The sequence below is a fragment of the Pectinophora gossypiella genome, chromosome 24 (assembly GCF_024362695.1).
Source record: "Pectinophora gossypiella chromosome 24, ilPecGoss1.1, whole genome shotgun sequence".
NCBI classification, from domain to species: Eukaryota; Metazoa; Arthropoda; class Insecta; order Lepidoptera; family Gelechiidae; genus Pectinophora; species Pectinophora gossypiella.
Genome location: NC_065427.1, coordinates 8879780 through 8900249, shown reverse-complemented (window position 1 = coordinate 8900249; position 20470 = coordinate 8879780). Strand labels below are relative to the sequence as shown.

The following is a 20470-nucleotide window of genomic DNA, read 5'->3' as shown; positions in this document are numbered from 1 at the left end:
TGATTTTTTTTTTATTATTTTATAGTTTTCCATCGCAAACGTATAAAAAGGGAAAATATTTTAAAAAAACATGAATTTGGCGACGGAAAATTCCACTTGATATTAACTGAGACTCTCTCTCCAGTGCTTCCTCCGGCCAGCCTTCCAAGAAAGCATCCAAGTCGTCGCGCCATCTTCGCCTCGGTCTGCCGCGCCTGCGCCTGTCTCTATTCGGAGACCATTCTGTGGTGATCTTAGCCCACAGGTCGTTAGGCATCCGACAGACGTGACCTGCCCAATCCCACTGAAACACTGGAGAAACACTGGAGAGAGAGTTCTGGAAGAAATGGAGGGAGGCCTTTGCCCAGCAGTGGGACACTTTAGGCTAGATAAGATAAGATTAACTGAGAATCATGGTCTGAATCATCCCCCTCGGTATTCGTTACGATGTCACTAACTGTAATTATATTAACCCGCGAAGGGAAAAGAAAACCAGCCCAATATCTTGTTTAAACCGCTATCTCTTTCTTTCCAGAGCACAAAATGGCAACAGTGACAGCGTCGTCGACCATAGAGTCGAAGGCCATGATGCAGGAAGCCCGTATGCAGCACAGTTACCAGGTACGTACTGTTAGAAAAGAATCGATCGACCTAATCTCGACTGATACATCACTATACTAACGGACGTCACAACGGCTTCCGTACGACTTTTTGGCGGGAACGGGACAGTTGCTTTGCTGTCTTCATTGAATAATCTAAATAATTAATACGTAGTGGTGTTTTGTGGTTAATGATCGCATTAAGTTAGTCGGAAAACATTAGCGACAGTGTTTTTATATCGGAATATTGAATAAACAAAGTGTAGGTACCTATCTATTTTTGCTTCGTGCCAACAAGCCGCGTCATAACGCAAAAGTTTATGCGGACTTTTGAGTTAATTCGTTTGGGGTTCGCAGTAGGAGTCTGCTCCGAGAGTGGGGGCTTAGGTCTCATCATTCATCGTCATCACCTTTCGTCATTTCATTAATCATCAAGAAAAAAAATACGTAAGACATGGCTGTATGGGCATAGTTCTATTACGGGGTGGGTCAGGTGATGCTTTTTAAAAAACAATTTTATTTACGCTAAAAAGATTTATTTAAAGAAAATGTATTAGAATTATACAAAACGTAGTTGCTATCCGAATTCCAAACCCGAACTAACGATTTCCCATTGAAATGAAACTTGATGGTTCCGGAGTCCTATTGCATTGACGTCAATGCAATAGGAATTTGAGTATGCAGTTTTTATTTTATATGATTACCCTGTAATTTAATATATAACAACCCCCCGAATAAGATCGAACATCACCCTTAAAATGATGTGAGATTAAAATCAGATCGAACTTGGATTTCGGTTACATTATATTAAAAATTACTATATTAATAATAAGTTCTTATCGACGAAAATAATAAGTATGAATTTGAAGTTAAGGTGAGTGGTTTTGAGATGCAAGGATTATATTCCTTTTGACTGTGACTGGTGTCCTTATCTCATCTTCCGTGTCTGAGAAAGATTCCTGCACATTCGACATCACTACGGTCTGTGCTACTGGTTTGTTAGAACTCTTTTTATTGTGACATTGGTTAAATATCTGGACTAAGCATGTGGAAGGATTATTTCGACACAGACGTTTTCTACATCTATAAAGTAAATATAACAAAAATATTATTCCTAGGACATAGCTTAACGATATATAATGAATGCCATACTTTTGCATATGAGTTGGACTTTCGATACTATTTAATTCCTTTTCCAGGTAATCTAAATGCACACTAGCATGTAACAGTGAATCTAAGTTATCAATATTTGTAAGCTTATTATAAGGTAATTTTGACAATGTTTTGTTCAGTTTAGTCCTTTCACAACAATCATCGAGTATTATGTTAAAGTCAGAAATTGAGTTTGTTACATTGGAAATGTAGTTTTCAGTAATAGGATCAAATTGTAAAGTTTTGTAAAAAGCTTTACAGTTTTTTGGCAATTTTAAAATACCAATAGAAAACAAAATTTCATCATAACTGATAGGGTTGTTCTTACAAGTGATATGGCATTTGCCTGGTTCGGATTGGGCAAAGAGCCACCTATTATTACTTATCTTATGAAAAATATCTACATGTCCATGTAAAAATTTAACTTCACAAGAATCGGGTAAATTTTGTACTACTTCGGTGATTAAGGTTGTTACACACGTAGGATTCGCAATTGTCGAATATACGTTCGTTAACACGCACACGTAACACTTGCCACTGATCACTTTACACTTTTCAATATCTTTTATCGGTGAATAAAACATATGATCAGCTGTAATTGCTACATAAGAACTTGTAGGTGCAATAAGTACAAAAGTATCTGGTTTTGAAACGTCGTAAGGAACGGGTAAAGGGATTATATTAAATAGATTATAGGTTTGAGGTAAGACGAGCGGTATCTTGATTAACATAATTATTCTGTTAAGGTGATAATAACAAACGAGTTTAGAAATGTCTAATAGCTGATGAATGTTTTGCAGAGTTAGTGATACTGCCAATTCATGGTTTTTAGGAAGAGCATTCCTATGCTTATCTAACTCGTTATACAATTGATAAGGGCTAAGCACAGTAGGATGTAATATATTTAGCTTTGCAAAAAGGATAGCATTATTTACATCATCTATATCGAAAGATAATGTTAAAATTATAGCTTCTAAAGAATTGAATAAAGAACTTAATTGAGATTTTATTTCTAGCTTATCGTTAGAGTTACTAATCTTATTTAACATATTATTCACGGTGTCCATATTCTTAAGTAGGTTTTGTTCGTTTTCATTGACCTTAGACATAGAATTATTAAAATTTGAAATAGTTGACTTAATTACATGTATATTGTCTTTCATTAGGTAAGACAACTGTTTTTCGTCTGTCTGTACCTGGTTAATTGCGTCAGTGAATTTAATCGCATCTTCATTGTCCAAAGTGCCGAAAAAAGTTTTCAGGATGGAGCCCCCAAAATCAATGAGACCTCGTTTTTGACGTCGGGGTTGTTCATCGACAAGTAAGTATGATATAGAAGAAAATTTATTGACATTAGTTATATGTTGATTATGTAAAGCAGACAGAGAGTTAGTACAGTCTGTTTTTAGCTTTGACGATGAAAACGAATTGCAAAATAAATTTACTCTTTCGAATAAGAACTCCGCTTTATCTAAATTAGGTTTAATATGACTTAAGTATATCTAAATACGTAACGACATTCCATTCGCCGTTAGTGAATTTGACATCTAGAAGTTTGTCGAAGAAAAGTCCAGGACTATCTCGGATTTGTGAAACGAATTCACAAATAACCGATGGTGCGGCCCTGGAATAGATAGAGACGCGCGTTATGTTACGGTGATAACGTTTGATCAGCTGCGAGTTTTATTTCGTCATAGTGATGACGTACATGTTTTCTATTTATAAGTAATGTGACGGTGTGGTGTCCATTTAGCTTAATGATTTGAAAAGGACCTTTCCACACCGGTGATAAGGCTTTATTTTGTTTGTGATGGCATTTAACGTATACCATATCGCCAATTTTATAAGTTGTAGGTTTAGTACGTGAATCATAATAGTTTTTTGAGCGTTCTTTTGAAGATATAATGTTTTCTTTAGCTTTTTGTCGGCTGTAACATAAGCGATAATTAAGGGCTCTGACGTAGTCGGTGTATGTATTATTATCCAGAGAGTCAATACTACTCGGGATATAAGGTTTAAAACCCAGCAAAAGTTCCATAGGCGAGAATCCTGTGGTGCTATGGACGTTTGTGTTATACGCAATCATAGCGGTAGGTAAATACAGATTCCACGTATGCTGGTTTTCTCCAATGTAAGATCTTAAATACTCTTTAAGAGTCGAGTGGCTCCTCTCTAGAGCACCACATGTTTGAGGGTGATAAGGAGATGCATATATATGCTTTATACCGAACAACTTTTCTAATTGCTTAAATAAATCAGAGCAAAAGTTAGTTCCCTGATCTGTGACTATCATTTTGGGAATACCTATGTGAGATATATACCGAACGAATAATCTGGCCGTTTCCTCGGCCGAGCATGTTTGCAATGGATAAGACTGTGAATATTTAGTCAGGTCGTCTTGCAGTGTAAGAATAAATTTGAACTTATGTTCGTGAGTTTCAGGGAGAGGACCGACTAAATCTAGGAAGACCTTTTCGTTAGGCCTTGTGGCAGTCGATGTTATTATCATCGGCGCACGATTCACTTGGCGCAAAGGCTTATTTATTTGACACGAGCGACAATTTTTTACATAATCATCAATATCTTGGCGCATGTTTTTCCACCAGTATTGAGATTTGATTCGATCAAACATGCGAGATACGCCGGGGTGTCCGGCTGAGACAGAATCGTGATTTTCTTTTAAAATGTTTTTGACTTCACTAGGAGTAGGATATAGTATTGAATTTCGATAGATATTTACTTTGATTCCGGTATCATGGAATAGGAAAGATAGAATGTTGTAAATTTTAGTGTAAACTATTTTGTTAAAAGGATCGGAAAAATCTGAGATTGCGAATTCCTTTTCCTCCAAATACCAGTATTTGATCATATCTCTGTATTCGCGTAAGACATTGAATATATCCTTATAAGACATTTCGTCATAGTGATTGAGACGAATAAATAGATGAGTAAAGACATGCTTATCATTACTTGTGGAATAATAAGTGTTAAGTTCACGATCGATGTCTCGGATATTTGGTTCGCTTGTGGAGGAATTGATGATTTCTGTACAGTATGGGACAGATTCATCTAAGTCAATTGACGTTGGATAAGCTATCAGTTTACACTTAGCTTTAAGTAGAGATTGATTGTGTTCTTCAATGATTGTATTATAAGATACGTCTGGCTGACGGTTTATTTGTAAAAACTGTTCATAAGTTTCGGAAATAGAAGGACTCGGGTCATCGGACACGCGAGGTGATGAATTAGTAGAATTAGAATTAGAAGGATTACGAGTTGAATCGGGATCTCCAAAATCATTTAGAGTGTTGACAGGGCAACGAGATAAAGCGTCTGCATTACAATTAAGTTTCCCTTGTTTATAAATGATTTCGTAGTCGTACTCCTCCAATTTTAGGCGCCACCTTATTAATCTAGAACCAGGGTCCTTGACATTAAAAAGCCATACAAGTGGCCTATGATCGGTGACGATTTTAAATTTTCGACCATATAAGTAAGGTCGGAAGGTCTTCACTCCGAAAAGGATAGCTAGAAGTTCTTTTTCTATTGTGGAGTAATTACCTTCGGCCTTATTGAGTGTTCGAGACGCATAGGCGATGGGTTTATCCTTACCTATGTCGCCTTGCGATAACACGGCTCCGACAGCGTAGTTGGAAGCGTCGGTAGTGAGAATAAATGGTTCGTTAAAATTCGGATATTGGAGGAGGGGCGCAGATGTTAGTTTATTTTTTAGAATATCGAAAGATTGTTGTTGGTCGTATGACCATTTAAATTCTGCGTCCTTTTTAAGAAGGGAAGTTAAGGGTTTGGTGATTTTGGAGAAGTTTTCGATAAATCGTCGGTAGTAACCAACGAGGCCAAGAAAAGATTTAATGTCTTTGGCATTCCTTGGAATAGGGAAGTCTTTGACTGCCTTGATTTTATCGGGATTAGGTGACACACCTTTATCCGTGATTATATGGCCTAGATAAGCGACCTCGCGACGTAAGAATTCGCATTTATCTGGCTGTAGTTTTAGATTAAATTGACGAAGTCGGTCGAACACGAGTTTTAGTTTTTGAATATGTGAATCGAGATCATGAGAATAGATTATGCAGTCATCGAGATAAATATAACAATGTAAACCCTGGAGCCCTGTTAGAACAGTGTTCATCAATCTTTGAAATGTTGAAGGGGCATTTTTCAGCCCGAAGGGCATACGGGTGAATTCATAATGTCCTGAAGTGCCATTTGTGATGACGGTGAAGCCGGTTTTCTCAGCGTCTTCCTTTTTAAGTTTTATTTGATGGAAGCCGCTGACGAGATCAAGTGTCGTAAAATACTTGGAGTGACCTAATTGATCGAGGATGTCCGTTATTAACGGAAGTGGATAGATCTCGGTAACGGTTGCGTCATTAAGCTTACGATAGTCAATGACTATCCTCCACTTTTGTTTCCCTGACGCGTCCTTCTTTTTAGGGACTACCCAAACTGGAGCACTCCAAGGTGACATTGAAGGACGAATGATATTTTGTTCTAACATTGTTTTGATTTGGCCTTCAACTTCATCCTTATGGCATTCGGGAAAACGATAGGATTTTACATGGACAGGAGCAGAGTCCTTTGTATTGATTGAATGTTCCAGTGCACTAGTGAAAGATAATGGTTCTCCCTCCAGATGAAAGATATCTGTGTACTGAGAACAACATTCAAGTAGACATTTGGATTCCTCGTTATTAAGATGATTTGCTCGTATAAGATCGAGGACTTGTTGATTCCTATCGGAATGTAAAACGTGGACATTGTAAATGTCTTTAAAATTATCTTGAGATGATATTTGTGTTGAAGACTGCTTATCATATGGAGTGAGATTCACGCGGTAATCTCGAATGATGATCTCTGATTCAGTAGTATTTAGAACAGATAAGTTAACTCGACCATTGGGTTTGAGAAGAACGATACAATTTGCAATATATACGCCGTCCGAAATAAAATGGTCAAGGACTAAACTTTCTTTAAGATTTTCGTACTCCTTTAGATCATTAGAAATTGAGCATTCGATTATGGCTTCTGATCGCGGAGGAATGGCATATGTGGGCCGATTGAAGCGGATTGGTAGAGAATGACCTCGCATATACAAACAGTTGCGAGAATATCTAATATCGACATCTAAAGTTTTAAGAAAGTCGTTGCCTAATATGCCATCGTAATTTAATTGAACATTGTCACTAATAGCATGAAACTTGAAATCGAAAGTTATAGTGGAAGGATTTTCGGATGACGTAATGCAATTGAAATTGATTTGGAATGACCCTAAGGTTTCACAATATGAGTCATCATCGCTAAGTCCCTTTAATTTAATTTTTTCGTTGGATAGTGAAGGTTTATTCGTAAAGTTTGCTAGTTTAGCTATGCTGACGGTTGAACCGGTGTCGATTAAGAAACATAAAGGGTGTTCCGCATAATTTGTTTTTAATAATATATGCGGTAATGAAATTGTAATATTCTTAGGGCGGAAGGCCAGGGCTTCTTAGGGACCAGATAATCAAAGACACGGGTGAATGCTCTGACAGTATATTCCGAACTGAAGTACCTGTGTGATACCCTCTTATTTGCGAATTAATAGTTAATGTAAATCTACCTTACACTACAACCCTCCACCATATTTAACATTTGAAACTAACAGCTAACTTACACACTATTACAATTTATTAAAATACACTATTACAGAACGCTTAAATCACTCCTATAAACACTTATACAACTAAGTCTTATAACTAACAACCTTAAACCTACATTTACGAATCGGGCGAGACTGGGGCGGTACAGGGGCGGATGGCGGAGTAGAAAATTGTTCCTGCTTATCCTGTTGCGGCGGTGAGCGCGCGGTACGTGCCGGAGACGGAGGCGGCGGCGAGGGCGATAGCTGCGGCGACCGCGGCGGCGTTCGAGCCGCGACGCACTGCTCCGGCCGGTCGGCCGAGGAGCCCGTCGCTTCTGTGACGTCTGCACGTGTTGGGGAATCTGTGGGGACTACAAGCGAACTCCTAGGTCTACGTTTAAGCTGGTCGACATGTCTATGTACCGGATTCCCATTGCTATCAACGACCCTGAAGTCCTTCGACCCCGACGACGTCACTACGGTGCCCGGTAGCCATTTCTCGCTCTTTAGGTATTGGCGGTACCACACCCCATCCCCTTCTCTGATCTCTCTACTCGTACCCCCCGCTAACTCAACCTGACACTCCTGTGCCCGACGTACCTTATCCTGCCTATCCGGTTTCAAAGCGTCGAGATTTGTTCTAAGACGCCTACCCAACAGTATTACTGATGGACACTCGCCAGTGGTCGAGTGCTCCGTATTTCTATAATGTAATAGGAATGTATTAAGGGCCATATTTACATTTTTCTTTTCTAACATCGCCTTTTTTACTACCCTTTTTAAAGTTTTAACGGCGTTTTCCGCCGCTCCGTTTGAGGACGGGTGATAAGGTGCCGTAAATATGTGTTGAATGCCGTCACTGCTTATGAACTGTGCGAATTCTCCACTCGTGAATGGAGGCCCATTATCCGTGACAATCTGTCTGGGTATACCCCACCTAGCCCAAAGCTCCGCTAGCCTCCCGATAGTACTACTAGTCGCCGTACTTGGAACCTGGAAAACCTCTAACCATTTTGACGTCGCATCAATCACTACTAGATAGGTTATTCCCGCGATTGGCCCCATAAAATCTAAGTGCAATCTAGTCCAAGGACGCGCAGGCCATGGCCAGGGGCGGGGCGGGGTGCGCGGGGGTGCGTCAGCCTGCGCTGCGCACACGCCGCACGCGCGGCACTCGCGCTCCACTGCCTCGTCGATGCCCGGCCACCAAGCGTAACTCCGAGCTAAACTTTTGGACTTTACTATTCCCATATGGGGTTCGTGAATAAGTTTTAAAACTTGTTCGCGGCATTTACCCGGTATGACTACTCTATGACCCCACATGACACAACCTAGTTCCTCATATAACTCGGACTGCCTATTGAAAAAGGGCTGTAAGCCTATTATTTCACATTTTTCCGGCCACCCGTCACGTATATAACTCAATATTCTACTAAGTTCTGAATCCTTGGCGGTTTGCTTCTTAATCTCACTGTGTTCCAATAACAAGCCCTCTTGCGCGAAGTGCAAGTACGTTTGTTCCGGCAGTGAGTCATCGTCCCTATCGTGACCTTGACCGCTACACATAGGAAGGCGCGATAAGCCGTCCGCGCAGTTTTCACTAGTGCTGACGTATTGTATATCGTAGTCATAAGCAGATAGGATAATAGCCCAGCGTTGCATCCTACTCGCGGTCATGGTTGGTATGCCCGTCTGTGGCCCGAAGATAGACACTAACGGCTTATGGTCTGTTCGTAAGATAAACTTCCTACCATAGGCATACTGATGAAATTTCCGCATACTAAATACAATAGCAAGCGCTTCCCTATGTATTTGCGAATAGTTTCTTTCGGCCGCGGTGAGTGAACGCGAGGCGTATGCCACCGGGCGCTCGCCGCCGCCGGGCGCGGGCTGCGCCAGGACCCCCCCTACCCCCGCGGCTGATGCGTCACACGTCACTATCAATGGTTTGTTTGGATCGTAATGAGCCAGCGTGTCAGTACTTGTCAAGGATCGTTTTACCTCTAAGAAAGCCCGCTCACATTCTTCATCCCAGTTCCATTCTACACCTTTACGCAACAAGTTATTTAATGTAACTAATAAGGTGCTAAAGTTTTTAACGAATTTGGAGAAGAAATTCACCATCCCGATAAAAGAGCGTAGTTCACTTACATTGCTCGGACGTTTCATTTCCAAAATAGATTTTATTTTCGACCTATCCGCTTTAATTCCGTCTTTTGAAACTATGTAACCTAAGTATTTAACTTTGTCCACTAGAAAAACGCATTTTTGTTCCTTTAACTTCAACCCGTTATCTGATAACCGTTGGAAAACGGATTCTAAAGCTTGTAAGTGCTCGTCCTTAGTACGTCCCCCAATTATGACGTCATCTAAAAATACCTGTACGTTAGGTATTCCCTGCAATAGCGTTGTCATAATCCGCTGGAAAATACCTACGCTTGATGATAAGCCGTACACGAGTCGGTTATAACAGAACAAGCCCCTGTGAGTGTTGATAACTGTAAAGGATTTGGAGTCATCTAATTCCACCTGATTGTAAGCTTGGGACAGATCAATTTTACTAAAAACTTTCGTACCATTCAAGCCTACAAGCACGTCCTCTATCCTAGGGAGTGGGTAACGATCGACCAGCAAGACCGGGTTGAGAGTTGCCTTATAATCCGCACAGATCCGCAACGTACCGTCCGCCTTCATGACCGGCACCAGCGGCGACGCCCAATCGGAGCAGTCGACGGGCTCGATGACGCCGGCCGCCAGCATGCCATCCAGCTCCGCGTCGATGCGCTCGCGCAGCGCGTACGGTACCGGCCGCGCGCGGTGGAACACCGGCGCCGCGTCCTTGCGCACGCGTAGTGTCGCCTTCCCGCCCATGTACCGACCCAGTCCGCCGCTGAATAGCTCCTTATACCTGTTGAGGAGGTTCCGAATGTCATTATCCACATATACATTATTTACATTAGTACTAGTACCTACACATTCATTATTTACAAACTTAGGTATATTTATACCTAGTTCAGCCAGCCACTGCCTTCCTATTAAAGAAGTAGTTCCACCGCGAATAATAAACAGCTCTAAACACTTTTCGCAACCGTGGTATCGAACCTTGGGCCGAATAATACCTATAGGCTTGATCTTTGTTCCATCATAGAATCGCAATATTGTATTATCACTTTCTATCGGAAGGTGTGAAAAATACTGGTTATAAGTTCCGGTATTTATGCACGAAATGGCTGTTCCGGTATCAATTTCCATACTTATGACCGTGCTATCTATACATATAGGTAAACTTACTGCTCTGTAGTTATTTAACGACAGCAAATTTAAATTCGCCTCGATGTCTTCTCCGCCGTCCTCCTCGCTCGACTCGCGACCGGCGACACCGAAATTGACGTCTCCTCGCGACGCCCGGCCCCGGGCCGTCGACGATGTTCCCGCCGGGGTTCCTTGACGTTCCGGGCAAACCCGCCGTAAATGGCCCGTGCGCTGACATTTGCTGCATACGAACTCTCGATAACGACACTGAGAGTAACCATGGTTCGTAGCTCCGCAGGCTGCACAATTCACCCTTTGCGCCGAAGGTTGTGAGCGGCGCGGAGCGCGCGACTTGTTGACTAGCGCTGCCATGCGCCCCGCCTGCCCGCTGCCGGGCTCGCGCGGCCGCCACTCCCGGCCGCCGCCACCGCGGCCCGTGAACGATGACGCTGCATGCACCGCCTGCGTTGACTCCCCGGCTGTAGGCGTGTCGACGATCGCGGCGTCCCTTTCCGCCGCTTCTAGTGAGTTCGCTAACTGTACTGCCCGCGCAAATGATATTGAATCGTCCTCCGCGAACAAACGTTGTCGGATTACGTCACTCCTGAGGCCACACACAAATTGATCCCTTAAGTTTTCGTTCAAATTAGTCCCAAACTTGCAATTGCGTGATAACCTTTTTAACTCTGCGACGTAAACGGCCACGTCCTCTCCCGCGCACTGACGTCTTTGTCTGAAGCGATACCTTTCTGCGAGTGAAGATGGCGTCGGTTGCAAATGCTGAGTCATCAACTGACTCGCTTCGTCGTATTTGAGCTCCGATGGTTTTTTAGGACTAGCCAAATTCACAAGTAACTCGTACGCTTCATCTCCCATTGTTGCGATTAGGGTCGGCAGCTGCATTCCCGCCTCCACATTGTTGACTTTGAAGTACATATCCAACCTGTCTTTGTACGACGACCATAGTCCACTTTTCACGTCAAATTCGCCTAATTTCCCGATCGACATCGTTTTTTTTTCCGTATTATTAGCACACGTATCGTTTTTATTTTTAACTCGTCGCCACTGTAATATTCTTAGGGCGGAAGGCCAGGGCTTCTTAGGGACCAGATAATCAAAGACACGGGTGAATGCTCTGACAGTATATTCCGAACTGAAGTACCTGTGTGATACCCTCTTATTTGCGAATTAATAGTTAATGTAAATCTACCTTACACTACAGAAATTTTATGTGAAATTGTGTTTACTTTATATATAGTATTGTTTTCCGACGAAGTAGAGATAGAACTTACAGGACCTTCACTATTTTGAGGGTTTTCAGGATTTAGCAATGGATGACTATTTTGACTCAACGAAACAGTGTCTCTCGTAATATGAGAGGGTTGAGATTTAAGGGCTGCAATATTTTTATTGCGACTCAACGAAACAGTGTCTCTCGTAATATGAGAGGGTTGAGATTTAAGGGATGCAACATTTTTATTGCGACTCAACGAAACAGTGTCTCTCGTAATATGAGAGGGTTGAGATTTAAGGGATGCAATATTTTTATTGCGACTCAACGATACAGAGTCTCTCATATGAGAGGGTTGAGATTTAAGGGGTGCAATATTTTTATTGCGACTCAACGATACAGAGTCTCTCGTATGAGAGGGTTGAGGTTTAAGGGGTGCAATATTTTTATTGCGACTCAACGATACAGAGTCTCTCGTATGAGAGGGTTGAGATTTAAGGGGTGCAATATTTTTATTGCGACTCAACGATACAGAGTCTCTCGTATGAGAGGGTTGAGGTTTAAGGGGTGCAATATTTTTATTGCGACTCAACGATACAGAGTCTCTCGTATGAGAGGGTTGAGATTTAAGGGGTGCAATATTTTTATTGCGACTCAACGATACAGAGTCTCTCGTAAGAGAGGGTTGAGATAGAGATTTTAAATTAGATTGGCTCTTAGATACAGTGACTCTCTTTGGAGAGTTTTGAGCACAGGCTTTAGCATAACTTAAGGAAGCAGTGACACGAGAGGATTTAGAATTTACTTTTGTGTCTAAACGAACAGAATTACGTCGACACGTGTCCGTAATTCTGTTTACTAGTTTAAATTATCGTTATCACATAGTTCGCACGGGCCATCCGAGTTGTTATACGACTCCGGCTCCGATTGCGCTTCGTCCGCAACATGATTTATAGGAGCCGTGGGATTGTTGTTTTGATAATTAGAATTTCGTTTGGAATTATTATGTTTTCGTTTAAAACATTCCGAAATATCATGGCCCGGTTTTTTACAATATCTACAATTTTTTTGTGATATCGAATTTTGTTGCGATGATATAGAATTTTGAAAGTTGCGTTTTGGTTTGGAGATACCTTCCGAATGAGAATGAGCTTGCTTGTTACGATTAACCTTGTACACGAGGTTTTCAAGCTTCTCTTCTTCGAGAGCTATGTTGATGGCATCGTTCAATGACCTCGGTTCTCGGCATCGAACGATTGTGCTCAATCGTGGTGATAATCCTAAATTGAACGTAAACAAGGCAAGGTCTTCGGTCATAGCGAGTCGACCGACGAGCTCCTTTTTTAGGGAAGCTGAATTGTGTATCTCCGATTGCAAGGATGTTAAGCAGCTTTCGATACGCAAAGCGAATTGTGCAACAGTTTCGTTAAATTGTTGTTTACATGATTGAAGATCTAACAACAGATGATTATAATGCTTCCTTTCTCCAAAGTTTTGGTTTAAGAATAACTTTAATTCGTCAAATGTTTCAAACACTTTGTTAGAACATGCTACCTGTGCTTTGCCTTCTAATTTAGCTATAATATATTTTAATAATATTATTTTCTGGCAAGGTGAAGCCAGATCAAGAGCATTTTGACAATTTGTCAGAAATGCGGTTAGGGTTTCTCGATCACCCTTATATGGATTAATGAAATTACAGAGAACCTGAAGAGGACAAGGTTCAGATATGAAAATTTCAGGAACCTTCTTCGAAGCTGAAGGAGTTGATGGAGGTTTGCTTTCCGCCATTATAAGAGGTAAGTAAGTAAGTACGTAAATAGGATTTAGGTAAGTATTAGGGTTAGATTATTATTTTAGATTTTGGATTATTAAGACAGGTAATATAATAGGAGATATTTAGGAATCGACTAAGTGATACAAAATTTAGAATGTTAAGATTAATTAAAAGAGAGTGGCGAAGCAATTACAGTGAATCAAATATTTTACTCACATTAACACCAGCGCGAACACCACGTTGTAAATCTTCATTTCCAGCGAAATCAGGATACGTGCAGGAGAGCGGCAGCGAGGTGACGGCGGCGGCAGCGCAGCGGCAGGAAAAATATATGACGGCGATCGACTGGCAGGCTTACTCTGACAGTTTTGTTGTTGACCCCAGGATGCAGTCTCGGTGGTCCACCAGCAGGCTTCTCGAAGTAAGGCTTACTGTCGTGGTTAGACCTCCAGATAGACGGCGAGTATCGGCGAGCTGATGCGGGGAAGGTAGACTGTCGCCGTTTAACCGTACTTATTAATTCGACGGTGAGTTAGAAGACTTTGAGGAGTTTGACGAAGTGACGAAAATAACTTGAGAACTTGGAAGTCACTCCGGAGTCGGGTTGGCGACGACGAGCGGACAGGAATAGCGTATTAGTTTATAAGTTGTAATTTCACAGACACATCACCAATGTTCCACACAATTTTTATGAGATTCGTTTACGCGAACGCGTTATGGAATACCAGGAATCGACGAAGAAACGGTAAAAATTCACTGGTATCCCACTTCTGACACCACTATTACGGGGTGGGTCAGGTGATGCTTTTTAAAAAACAATTTTATTTACGCTAAAAAGATTTATTTAAAGAAAATGTATTAGAATTATACAAAACGTAGTTGCTATCCGAATTCCAAACCCGAACTAACGATTTCCCATTGAAATGAAACTTGATGGTTCCGGAGTCCTATTGCATTGACGTCAATGCAATAGGAATTTGAGTATGCAGTTTTTATTTTATATGATTACCCTGTAATTTAATATATAACAGTTCCCTTTGCCTTACCCTTCGGGAGAAACAAAAAAAAAAAAGCTTCCGTACTTTGACAGATCTTACCGCGCATTGAAGGTACATATAATAAAATGCTAAAATCTAATCTAGCCTACAAGATCCCACTGCTGGGCAAAAACCTCCCCTTCCTGTTTCCATTTTTCGCGGTCCTGTGCGTACTCCGACCAGTTCCTACTTCCCAACTCTTGTCGCTTGCTTGACGCTTGCCGGAGTAAAAAATATATCCTTATTAAATTTAATCACTTATTTAAAAGTACCTACGTGTTTTGCTTTTGAATGAGGGATAGGGATGGCGATTCATTCCAAAAAAGATCGATTTTTAAATCGATTCGAATCGTAACCTGATGAATCGATCCACAAAAAAATCGAGATCTAAAATATCGATTTCCAAAAAATCGATCTTTTTTCCAATTTTCTATTACAATATAAACAGTCACTTAGTCAAAAAACGAACAAACAACAATTTGTTGTCAACAAACAAATTAATCGAATGATGTGATGACGCAATCACAGAACAGATAAAAAAAGTCACTCAGTCATTATAAACGTAACTTTTTTCTATTGAAGAGAAGTGAGGCGAAGGAAACTAAACACACAGCCATCTCGTAAGTTTTTGAGTAATTAACCGGCAGCACTCTTGTAATACGGGCACCTACAACTAATTGTATGGTTAATACAAAAACAAAAAAAATCGAATGTCGATTTTAAAGGGTGATGTATCGATCCAATGAATCGATCCAGTACTACATATCGATTTAAAAAATCGATTTTCTTGGCTCGAAAAATCGATTTTTCGATTAATCGATCTCAGATCGCCATCTCTAATGAGGGACTCTCCAAGGAGATCATCGGATTTCGGCCCAGAAGTCAAAGTGCCAGGCAAAAATCAATTATGCTATGTCCCGTTAGACTTTATCCGAACATTTATTTATTTTTATGGCACCAAAGTTGTTCGATCTACATACATAAACTCAAGCCTATTTCCCACCAGAGAGCAAGCAGAGACTATGGAATTCCATTTGCTTCCTCTTGACACACTCTTGGTTCATCCACATTCATTAATGGTTTCATACACGCACGCCGGTTCAGAGTAGATCGTACTAAACCTTTCCAAAGGACATCTCCAATTTGGTCAATGTACGTGCATTAAAACAACTTTTTTTAATTTCAGGAGGTACATGTCTCCGAGCAGAGGACGGAGAGGACTGAGAAGGTGAAGAAGAAGAAGTCCATGCGTCGGCATAAGGATGAGGGCACCATCTCTGTGGTGAGTTGGATATTTTCCAGCAGGACGTGAAACAACCACTTCACTCCACAGCAGCGCTGTGGAGTATGATTCATACAATACGGACTATGGGCTGATAACCGGACTGAAAATGAAAAAAGCAATGTAATCAGACGTTGACGTCATCTAAATTGGATAATTGAATAAAAAGATATGATATTTTTCTCGAAATGGTCTATTGGTCTTCTCATATTTAGCAACGAGATGGAGAAATGAAAGGGAGTCATTTTACTTACTTAATTCATCTTGCGATGGATGATCTGACAACCAGAATTGGGATTTAGTCGTGAGCTGATTGTGATGTTATGTTTGTCGACACGAAGAGAAGCAGAAGCTAGAACGATGACGAATTAAAGTTTATTCAGTGAAGGTCTCAACAGCCTCCGTGGTCTAGTGGTTAGAGCGTCAGGCTCACGATCTGGAGGTCCGGGTTCGATTCCCGGTGGGGACATGGTCGAAATCACTTTGTGAGACTGTCCTTCGTTTGGCAAGGACTTTTCAGGCTTGAATCACCTGATTGTCTGAAAAAGTAAGATGATTCCGTGCTTCGGAGGGCACGTTAAGCTGTTGGTCCCGGCTATTAGCCGTGAAAACACCATCACCAACCCGCAGCGGAGCAGCGTGGTGGAGTATGCTCCATATACCCTCCGGTTGATTGAGGGGAGGCCTGTGCCCAGCAGTGGGACGTATATAGGCTGTTTATTTCTTATTTTTACAGTGAAGGTATCCTTCTGTCCACAGTCAAAATCCTCGGAGAAGCTTCACAAGAAGATGAAAGCGGCTGCAGACGTGGAGTCCAACCCGAAGTGTGAGATGTGCACGCGGCCGGTCTACGCCATGGAGCGAGTGAAGGCGGAGCGCCGCGTGTGGCACAAGGAGTGCTTCCGATGTGTCCAGTGCAACAAACAGCTCACGTAAGTGCATCAAGAAATATATCACAGATTTATTCATAGAATCTTGCAAAATGGAAGGTCTTTCTTGGTAAAACGGCCAAAGACAGTAATCCCCAGAAGTATCCGAAGAACATTTCTGGAAATACGTGATCTAATTTTTTTTGTTATGTATAGCAGTTACTTAGGGAAACTCACAAAGAGAAAAATTAAATCGAAAAAAATCTGACTCGGACGGGGCTTAAACCCGCAGGTCTTGTTAACCCGGGACGAGGGTCTTAAGCATTACACCACCGGGCCCTACTCGAGACTGAGATCGTCTGTCTCTTTCTGTGCAGTACTGTGAGAGAGTGACGGGTGACGTATGTCGAGACGAGAAAGAGTCGCGCGCTTACGGTGCTAAGCCTTGTTAATCATCCGTCCCTTTCCTTTTCGGCGGATAAGAAAATTACAGGTATAACTTAAAATAAAATTAGATGGCGTCTGCAGGGATTAGCACCAATGTCTGTTTCAACAGCACTCATGTAACATCTTCTCTCATCTCCTGCAGAGTGGAGACATACCAGAGTGACCACACCACGTTGTACTGCAAGCCTCACTTCAAGCAGCTGTTCGAGCCGAAGCCCGTTGAGGGGGAGGATGAGGCTGATGGTAACTAACATATTTTTCTAGCTGTCCACTCTTCGCCAGCTAAGTTGAAGTCTCATGTAACAGGAGGCGAACCTAATATCATCGTAACCACGTGATATCAATTATCCAAACATGAATAAGGATAAAAATTAGAAGCTCCAATGTGGGAGGCACTTACTATTGCAATTTATCAAGAATTTTAGCTAGCCTCCGTGACAGCCCAGTTGGTAGAACGCTTGCCGTTCACTTTGAGGTCACCAGCACAGGCCTAAACCAATGATTGACGGATTTGTTTTCGAATCCATGTTTGGATCATAAATGATTATCACGTGCTCAGCGGTGAATGAAGACATCGTGAGGAAACCCACAATCCCGAATGCATTCTCGGATGTATGTGACCTAACCTGTATTGGGATGGTTTTCCCTTCGCGAGTTGGAAGGTCAGACAGGCAGTCGCTTCTGTAAAAACCGGACCTGTCAAATCTTCAGGTAAGCGGACCCTGTGAAAAACGGAACAATGCTACAGTATGGGACTATAAAATTCCATTTGCTTCGATCTACACACTTCTCTTGCTTCCTCCACCTTCATCAATCGCTTCATACACGCACGCCGGTTCAGAGTAGATCGTATTTAACCTTGTCTAAGGACATCTCCAATTTGTGTTTTTTTTTTTGTGTTTGTGTGTAATATGTGCAATAAAGTGTTAATTCTTTTTTTTGTTCGCAGCTGCACCACCCAAGAAGCATCAGATGATCATCTGCGAGAGCAACCCCATCGAGCTGCCCCCAGATGTCGTTAGAGGTAACATTACTCTTCTATCGTGTGGGTTGTGAGGTGGATTACCAACCCAACAACCCTGGTGTCAGGGTTGCTATTGAGCCGCCAAAGGCCCCTGACATGACTCATGTAACGACTACTAACTTACATCAGTATGTAGTAAGCGGGATCAACTGCTTAACGTGCCCTCCGAAGCACAGAATCATCTTACGATTCAAGCCTGAAAAGTCCTTACCAAACAAAGAACAGTCTCACAAAGTGATTTCGACAATGTCCCCATCGGGAATCGAACCCGGACCTCCAGATCGTGAGCCTAACGCTCTAACCAGTAGACCACGGGGGATGTTATTTAAGTAATAATATAGTCAAATAACCAATGACCTTCGTTCCAGCTTCAGACAAACCGGACCTGGGCATCGAGGAGCTGACGCAGCTGGACCTCAAGTCCCGGTTCGAGGTGTTCGAGAAGGGCCCACGAGTGCAGCCCGCCGCCGCCGCGCCACAGCCGCGCGGCCAGCGGGAGCGGAGCCAGGCGCTGCTCGCCAGGCTGGCCAAGTGAGTCATCGCTTTATTAAAAAAAAAATCATCATTACCCCGTTTTTCACAGAGTCCGCTTGCCTAACCTGAAGATTTGACAGGTCCGGTGTTTTACAGAAGCGACTGTCTGACCTTCCCGCGAAGGGAAAATCAACCCAATACAAGTTAGGTCACATACCTCCGAAAATGCATTTCTTGTGAATGTGGGTTTCCTCGCGCTGTTTTCCTTCACCGCTGAGCACGTGGTATTTATGATCCAAACATGAATTCGAAAACAAATTCGATAATCATTGGTTTAGGTCCGTGCTAGATAATCAAGTTAACAACAAAAATAAAATTTTGATATTAATTTTTATATGAACTATACAGTGTGTTAGTGACATCGTAACGAAAACTTTGAGGGGTGGTTCAGGCCATGATTCTGAGTTGATATCAAGTAGAAATTTCCGTCGCAAAAGTATGGATTGGAAAATAATTAAAAAGAAAAGAAAAATTTTCATGAATTTTTTGACACGAAATTCCACTTGATATCAACTCAGAATCATGGTCTGAACCATCCCCTTCAGTATTCGTTACGGTGTCACTAACACCCATACCTACTTATATGGCTACTGTATGTACTTGTACGGGGTGTAAGTGTCATCGTAACGAATACTGAAGGGGATGATTCATCTGATTATTCTGAGTTAATATCAAGTGGAATTTTCCACCGCAAAAGTATAGAATTTAAAATAATTTAAAAAAACTAAAAAAAAATCATGAATTTTGCGACGGAAAATTCCACTTGATTTTAACTCAGAATCATGGTCTGAATCAACCCCCTCAGTATTCGTTACGATGTCACTAACACCCAGTATTACAAACTTAATAGAAATAATTTTACAAAAAGCTGCTTTTAGTTCATCTTTATTACGTATTCGTTTTGAGTGTAACATAATTATGCAACCATAGGCATCCACAATTCAGAAATCAATTTATAGGTTAGGCCATGGCATAGTATAAGATGACCAGGGGGTTAAAATGGCCACATCGAAGCAATTCATCTAAGAAAGCAATGTTGCTATTTGACATTTGTTTGCATTGCGCAATTACTTTTATATGCGCAAATGTCAAAACAGCCTCCGTGGTCTAGTGGTTAGAGCGTTAGGCTCACGATCTGGAGGTCCGGGTTCGATTCCCGATGGGGACATTGTCGAAATCCCTTTGTGAGACTGTCCTTTGTTTGGTAAGGACTTTTCAGGCTTGAATCACCTGATTGTCCGAAAAAGTAAGATGATTCCGTGCTTCGGAGGGCACGTTAAGCCGTTGGTCCCGGCTATTAGCCGTAAAAACACCTCCAACAACCCGCATTGGAGCAGCGTGGTGGAGTATGCTCCGTACCCCCTCCGGTTGATTGAGGGGAGGCCTGTGCCCAGCAGTGGGACGTATATAGGCTGTTTATGTATGTATGTATGCGCAAATGTCATATTGCAACATTGCTTTATTAAATGAATTGCTTCGATGTGGTCATTTTAACTCCCCAGGTATGCTTAAATTGCTCAATCCTATGTGAAGCCGCCATTGCTAGCCTTTGGTGACGTATGTATTACTATTAAATTGGTATCTCCAACATTCCAAGGACGTAAATTTTATTATTGAAAATTAAGGTATAGCTGACTAATGTATTT

At 41.7% G+C, this 20470-nt stretch overlaps 1 protein-coding gene across 2 annotated transcripts in view; it reads left to right on the top strand.

Annotated features, from left to right (window-relative positions):
- LOC126377844 (uncharacterized) overlaps nt 1-20470 on the top strand; it is a 64537-nt gene that overhangs the window by 28245 nt on the left and 15822 nt on the right. For both annotated transcript variants that reach the window (XM_050025819.1, XM_050025818.1), the window contains exons 2-7: nt 515-600; nt 15855-15950; nt 16710-16882; nt 17409-17509; nt 18216-18290; nt 18659-18821. In XM_050025819.1, the coding sequence (XP_049881776.1) occupies nt 523-600; nt 15855-15950; nt 16710-16882; nt 17409-17509; nt 18216-18290; nt 18659-18821 (686 nt within the window). In that variant the 5' untranslated portion in view covers nt 515-522. The remainder of the gene's footprint in view (nt 1-514; nt 601-15854; nt 15951-16709; nt 16883-17408; nt 17510-18215; nt 18291-18658; nt 18822-20470) is intronic.